Raw genomic sequence first — 7,883 nt, forward strand, 5'->3', positions numbered from 1 at the left:
TTAGCTTCAGCATGACAAACACACACACACACACACACACACACACACACACACACACACACACACACACATTCTCAAGTCTGAGAATGAATCATGTATTCCCCTGAATGTGCAAGCAGTGTTCAGCACATGAACAATAAATTAGAAACTCTTATAAATTAAGTCAGATGCTTCACTTTCCCTGTCTAATAAATCACAGTCAGCAGATACAGCTCTATCTCCATCCAGCTCATTTCTGACTCTGCTCTTCTGTTGCTCTCTTTCTTTAATATTTGGAATTGTTTTATATTTTGAAATATGTTATTAAAAGGAAAAAAGGAATGGCGATAGTCCCTCTGGAGCATTTTGTGGAGGATCTTGGCAGTCTGGAGGGCTATTTGAACCCAAGTTTTTCCTCTCATGATCATGAAGTCCGCAGAGATGCAGATTCTACTGAGAGTCAGAAGAGTGTATAAATGTGTTTGTGATTTATCGTAACTTTGTATGCTTTGTGTTGCAGGTTTGTGTCTGGGAAGGGCTTGGCGATCTACCCAGAAATCGGTGACAAACTGGACATTATCTGCCCCAAAGGGGAAATGGGGAGACCATATGAGTTTTATAAACTCTACCTGGTGAAGAAAGAGCAGGCCGAGTCCTGCAGCACCATACTGGACCCCAATGTTCTGGTGACCTGCAACAAACCAGAGAAAGACATCAAATTCACCATCAAGTTCCAGGAGTTCAGTCCAAACTACATGGGACTTGAATTCAAACGCTTGACAAACTACTACATCACCTGTAAGTAACTCCAGTTTTACTTTTGGGAACTAATTTTTCACTATCAGAACATATTTGCAAAAGTTGTAGTACTGTAACATTGTAAAAAGACATCATATCTACCCCTAAGGTACTACTTTTAGGGGTTAAAAAGGTACAAAGAATTCCTTTTAAAGCTACTGCTTCACTGACAAGCTGTTGTACACATTTTTTTCTGAGTGTTGATTCACTACTAAAAATCCCTAAAGTTGTATTTCACAAATTAGCGTTAATCTATTGTAGTATCTATTGTATCTAAAAAGTTATTTTAAATACAGTAGATGTTAATGAGAAGTCTAATTTAATGCACATTTTACATGTGTGTTTGGGTCAGGTTTTACCTACCGTATGGGTCCAAATGTCCCCAAAAGAATAGTAAAACCAGAAATCACAATGTATTGACCAGCCAATGGTCCTTATTGTTGTTTAATTTAAACCACGGACTATGTGATGGTTTGGGGTATGGTAAAGTATAGAAAATATCATTAGCGCTGTAGAAAAATAGAAGAAGTCTAATAGAAGTCAATAGAAAGTATGCGTTTGTTTAATATATGGAAGCCAGTTTCTGTAATTGACATAACACCTAAAATGAGAGATACCATTAGGGTTGCAAAGGGGTGAAAAATTTCTGGTAAATTTCCGGAAACTTTACAAAAATCCCTGGAATATTCCAAAAAATCCTGGAAAGTTTCCAAAATTTCTGGAATGTTTCCGAAATTTACTGGAGATTTTCCACCTTTTTGCAACCCTAGATACCATTTAGGAAAAAGAAGCAAAGTCACAGTATGACACATAAAGTCGCAATTGTGGGAAATTAAGTTGCAATTACGAGAAATAAAGCCACAGTTACGACAAATAAAGTCAGAAAAGCTGGAAGAGGCTTCCATAGTAATGGTAATATATTTGTGTAAATCTGTAAATGGCACAGGCAAGCTTTTGTGAAAGAGGTCTTCAGTGGAGGGAGGATTTTCCAGCCACAAACAGCATGCAACAGTTGTACTGAAGCGCTGATTAATCATTCATTCAGAATTAAAGATTTCCAACACGTTCAGCATAAATGCATGCTAAACCCTTAGCATACGAGATAAAAACAGCAGGGAACAGGCATGTCTCATTGGTTGTCATGCCTCACTGAGTTTTTGGTCTTTTGGCCATGATGCCCAGACATGTCCCATAATCCACTTCACCTCTACTGACCCATCACCACAACTACACCCCCAGCAAGCAGCAGGGCTGCTATTAGATCCAGTAAAACACACACACACACACACACGTATACACACACACACTTTATCCTTTATCTTGCTCTGGTAAACAGGATGAGTCTGGTTAAAATAATTTTGCTGAAATGTGTTTGTGTTATGGGTTCAGTGGTTTTTGCTGTCTGGTCATCTTGTTTTCACTGGTCAGTCGAGTTAATAACTCAGCGAGAGACTTTAGTGCGTGACGCATTCGTTTGCTTCTCAGAAAAAGCCTCTTGAGTAGCGTTTCTACAGTGAGCGCTATTGGTATGTCACATTTACATTGTTTACATACAGTGAGTCCCTGAACTGATTGTAGTTTGGCATCAGTATAGATGCTTTTTAATATAAACCTCCCCTTGTGTGTGTTAAATGTAAGCAAGATGTTTCCAGACGTCTAAACTGACCACTAACTAGAACTTTTTTGAAACGCACACAATCTCAAGGAAGCATACTGAACTAATTACACTCTCAAAATTCCCAAGTTAAAAAGCATTTTACTTGGGAACACTGTAACCCGGATTGTGTGTCCTGCCATTTCTTGTGGTTAAAGTTTATAGCATGTTTTAATTATCACATTTATGATATTTTTGTTAGCTCTCCGCGTTAATGAAATGTTGTCTTGTGGTTTGATAATGAATAGCTACCATTTAGCTTGTTCTGATTGTGTCTGAGCAGATACATGCTGCTGCAGACCTCACTAACACTGACAAATCATCACGCGTCGCTCTGCCCACCCGCCTTGAGCGTGTCTGTCAGGCTTTTTCAGTTGCTACAGTGTCACTCCAGGTGCTTTTTATCCATCCACGAGAATCTGCTGTTTCTCCTGTCACTATATTTGCCTCTTTTGGCTTGGTGTCGAGTTTCTTTCTCTCAGCCTCTGTGCCTTTCCTGTACCCTCAGTATGTTGATTTCTGTGATGCTGACAACGTTTCCTGGTTTTGCAGAGCTCAACACTCACCATATCATCATGCCACCCGCGTCGTACCCTAAAACGGCCCCTTTGGTCTTTGATTCTATCTTTATATCAATATCAATTCTCTTTTTAGAACGTTTAAGTTTCAATCTAAACTCCGAGATTGAATTCATTAGAATGATTGTTGCCCACATCCCAGGATACTCAAGTCAATATGTAGACAATGTAGTCCCTACCAAGGTTCAGCGCGCTGGCTCCAAAGGCCAATCCAGCGACTGAAATCTCCTTGCTCTTTTCCTTTATCCATGTAACTATTTGTCAAATCGTCTCCAGTCTGTCTGCAGAAGTTCTTTGAACCAGGCCGGGTCTGCTCTCCCGTCTCTCTGTCTCAGCCTCCAAGCCATACATTTTAACTTTCTCCTGCCGAGCTGATCCGCAACAGTTAGCTCAAGTGCTCCAGACACGTTGTGCTATGCACTAAAATAATTATTTTTGATTGGTATTTTTGTCTTGTTTTCCAGTAGAAATATCTAACCATCCTTTAAACAACATTAAATTAACAAAAAGTGTGTACATTTATAATCCTCGTTTTCAGAGAATACATCTTGCATTAATTTTATTTCCCTTTACCCCTTTGGCATTTTTAAATAAATCTCACATAAGCATAAATCTAACAAAATTGTTTATGCTTAAGGTTGAAAAGATTCTCCAATATTCTGAAATAGTTTTGTTTTCAGATTCTGTCATGTAATGTCTGTTATACTAATGTTTACCACAGTAAACATTTTTATTAGTATACTTATATATATATATTTTTTAATATTACTTTAGAATTCTTAGTGTTGATATAAACAAATTAGAGTCACAATTTCTATTTCACAACAAATATTACCAAACCTGTATTATTTAAGTATGTTTGTTTCCAGGACGTTTAGATATCTTTTGGAAAACAAGATTAAAAAATACTGATTTAAAAAAAAAAAAAAAAGTATTTCTTATTTTATAGGTTCTTTTGTAATCAAATTAATTTAGGCATACAAAAATATGCAGTCCTTTTGACATCGCTGTCATTCATGCGTTAAGCTATGCGCGTTTTTATTGTTTGGGTATTTTTTTATGTCTGGACTGGGGTCAGCAAGTCTGTGCTTGGTCAGATTCTGTGTCTGTTTCTAATTGTGAAGAGAGATTCTGAGAATTCACTGTCTTTTATGGCCTGATTTAATTCCAGTATGTGTTCCAGCAAGACATCGGGCTGATCATGTCACTCTTGTGTGGAGTCATGAAGCAGTACAGGTTTGAAATGAATCCTGGGTCATTGTGTGAGTGCGGGTTTCATTCAGAACCTGTTGGATGAGAGTGATTTGAGCTCTTATAATTGAGACATCGTCTTTAGAAGCATTTCTAAAGCATTTCTGCATTTTAGTGACCCGATTGTGATATTTACTTTGACAGAGATCAGCCCTAACCCTGCAATTTTTTAAAATTGATTTAGAAACCAAACCACCAGCCATTAACTCATTCGTCAAAATTTTAGCTCCATAAACGAACCTTGCTGAAAGATATCAAATTGTCAAAAAAGATGTGTGTGCATGTACATGTGTTTGAGAAGTTGATTTGAAAAGCATGACAATGGAAACAGTACCGTCATACAGTCAAGGGAGTGCTAAAAATGATGGAAAGAGAAAAAAGCCAGGGATGGAAAGTAAAAAAAAAAAAAGTGAGCAGTCACAAGATTTTGCGATTATCACTGCATGAAATGCACGTAATGACCAGATGAGGAGTGTGCGGCTGCTAGAAAGGCTCTAATGGTTTATGCAATGTTTTCAGGATTAAGGGAGTTAAAAAGGGCTAAATTAAGGGTTGTTTAGGGTCAGCTTCTCTTCCGTGTGACTGTGTCGAGTGTGTGTGTTAGGTTCTGTGTGTATTTTTGTGTTAAGGCTGTGTCAGCAACATATGATTCTGATTTCAGACAGTCCAGCTCTGAAGTAATTCTGACCAAACCGCTGCACCAGAATGTGTGTGTGTGTGTGGATCGTTGTGTAACCTCTCACCATAACTGTCTCTCAGGCCACAGCTGAAGTATGAAAATGAGTGGCTTCATTTCACTGTGGTCGCTCTGGGGTGAGAGAGGTCAAATATCACATCGAGCTGTGTGTGTTAGATGCCTGATTTAAACTACCCCTTTAACATGCACAAAAACTAAGAGCAAACGGTTGGTTTTAGCCGCTTTGTAATGTAAGAAGAATTTGGCTCCTATTGCAAATGGCTATTGAATTGCAATCCAATATCCAGTCAGCCTGATATCTTCAGCTCTCTGAAACATTTAACCCACAACTGCAAGCAAAAGTATACTGTAAAGAACATTTTGTTGATATTAAGTTATTTTACAAGGTTACAGTAATGTTTGTCGCAGTAAAATTGTTTAATAGTGTTGTTCTTTGCTGCGTTTTAGTTATTTTAGTATTTTTTAGGGCTGCACGATAAATCGCATGCGATATTTAACGCGCATCTTGTCAGAAAGCCAGTTCTGTAATCAAATATCGCATGCGATTTATCGTGCAGCCCTAGTATTTTTAGTCTTCTGACATGAACAAATGTGATAGTGACCCAAAATATTAACAAATCAAACAATATGAACAAATATCATAACGATTATAATCTTTAAAAAAATTATTTGATTAATTTCCTTCCATTGTTGCAGTGTTGCCTCAAAGCTTTTTTTCCTGATGTGGAGTCCTTAAGACTCCTATCTGGAAGCTGCTGGGTTGCTGCTTTGTCCAATATAGTTGTTGTTATTTTTTTTTACGTAAAATTTTTTAACAGGGATTTTGATAAAACAGAACTTCAGGTGCCTGTTTCTAACGTTGAATATCTGAAGGATATGCAGAGTGGCGGGGGGGTCAGGCAGCCCGTTTTTTCATATTATTAAATTATCTTCTTTTTTATTTTTCCATGTTTTGATTATTTATTTATTTTTTTGCTGATGTGTCCTTAAGACTCCTGTGTAAACATCTACCTTGTCAAGCTGCTGGGTTGCTTTTAGTCCAATATAGTTTTTTTTTTTTTACTTATAATTTTCACAGTACTTCAGGTGCCCGTTTTTAACACTGGGATCTTCTGAAGGATATGCAGAGTGGCGGGTGTAGCACGCAGCCAGAAATAGCACAGGGTTTGGCAGACTTTCCAACATTTTACTCTTATCATTAGTTATTCTGGTGTTTGGAATAATAGTATCTATCTTGCTTCCTCTGTTACCTCACTGTGACTGAGTGGGCCAAGTTTGTGAACTCTGAATAGGTACTGTTGACGTGCAAATGTGAGGTCAACTGAATACTAAACTGCGTTTTTTAAATTACAGTGAGCACTTACTGTAAACATTCATTCTGAATACTTCATGTACAAGAGCGAGACACAAACACGCACTGCGAATCTGTTGTGCTTTGCAGGCAAACATTGGCTGAATATTTCAGTTCTGTGTTTGTGGTATATCTGACCTCTTTGGCAAGTACTAGCACAAAAAGACATAGTCAGCTAAACAACTTTTTTCTCCCCTTTGAGGCACAACCGAATAAGAAAGAGAAGGAAAGAGACAGAGAAAGAAAGCAATATAAAACAGGGAGTTCATCTTTCTTTGTCTTATGGGACGTTGAGCACCAGGTGCACTAAACCGAGCAAGATTTCTGCTGTGTGTGTGTGTGCGTGCGTGTCATTTTGCCTTACGATCACTGTGTATGGATGTGGTTGCTGTAGTAATGGTCAATGTTTCTGTAGTGATGCCCATGCGGATGTCCCAATAGGCGATGAAGGTCAGTGATGCATGATGGGTCACACTACCCATGGAGCTAATGCACATAATGAATGTTTGTGTGTCTGTGTTAGAGAGACATCAGAACAGAGACTAATTGACGTTTAATTATATTCCCATTGTGCGCCGTCTCTGTTCTCTCTCTAACACACATAGGTTAAAAATTTGGCAAGGGCAAGCAGGTCTTCCAAGTTAGGATCTGAATGAAACATGTTGAATTCTGGGAGATCTGGAGTACTGCCGTTGAGAACACACACACACTCTGCTTTCCCCTCTGCTTCATTAATCACAAAATGCTTTACCTAGAAATGCTGTTAATATGGTCCGAATATAATAGTCATAATGGTCTGTGCTGTTGTTTTAAAATGGTCTAATTTGCGAGAACACAGATAGCCATCTACGATCAGTAACAGAATGTGCTGGTCATTTTCTTCACTTAGGTAATTTGAGAGAATGGGTGGTAGTGTTTACTAAAGGAAGACTGAAGTAAAGAAAGAAGAGAAAAGAAGGAAACAAAGAAACGTTAAGAAAGGAACAATGAACGAAGGATGAAAGAAAGAAAGAATGAAGCAAGAAGGATGGAAGGAAACTCAAGCTAGGAAGAAAGAAAGAAAGAAAGAAAGAAAGAAAGAAAGAAAGAAAGAGAGAAAACGAAGAGGAAAGAAAAAGAAATATAGCCATAAAAGAGAAGGAAGTAAAGAAAGAGAGAAAAGGAAGGAAGGAACAGAAGAAAGAAACAAAGAAATAAAGAAACACTGTTAGACATTTCAAAGGGGTTTTACAGTAACTTACTGGCAACTCTGTAGATTTACAGTAGCAAACTGTATTTGGTATTTGATCCAATTCATCAGTATACTACTGTAATTAATTCATTTTAATATATTTCATTAGATTTTATATTTTTTTATTATTATTATTTTCATTTTATTTTGACCCTATAGGTACCAGTGGCGTCTCGTCAGGGGAGGCACAGCTTCCCCATAATTTTGAGGTGAAAATGGGAGGAGGACGATTTAATGTTAATAAAATTCACAATTCATTTCAGTTCAGAATACACACATCTCTCAAAACCGATGTTCTCTTGTTCTCTTACCATGAATTATCAGTCTCAGGGTGGCTGGCCTGC

General features: G+C 37.8%; 1 protein-coding gene across 1 annotated transcript in view; it reads left to right on the top strand.

Moving 5' to 3' along the window:
- The window catches only part of LOC107700912 (ephrin-B1-like), a 42,271-nt gene that overhangs the window by 19,549 nt on the left and 14,839 nt on the right, over positions 1-7,883 (top strand). The window contains exon 2 of the mRNA XM_016502763.1: positions 500-777. Within this exon, the coding sequence (XP_016358249.1) occupies positions 500-777 (278 nt within the window). The remainder of the gene's footprint in view (positions 1-499; positions 778-7,883) is intronic.

Source organism: Sinocyclocheilus anshuiensis, unplaced genomic scaffold, assembly GCF_001515605.1.
Source record: "Sinocyclocheilus anshuiensis isolate Anshui unplaced genomic scaffold, SAMN03320099.WGS_v1.1 scaffold438, whole genome shotgun sequence".
Lineage (NCBI taxonomy): Eukaryota > Metazoa > Chordata > Actinopteri > Cypriniformes > Cyprinidae > Sinocyclocheilus > Sinocyclocheilus anshuiensis.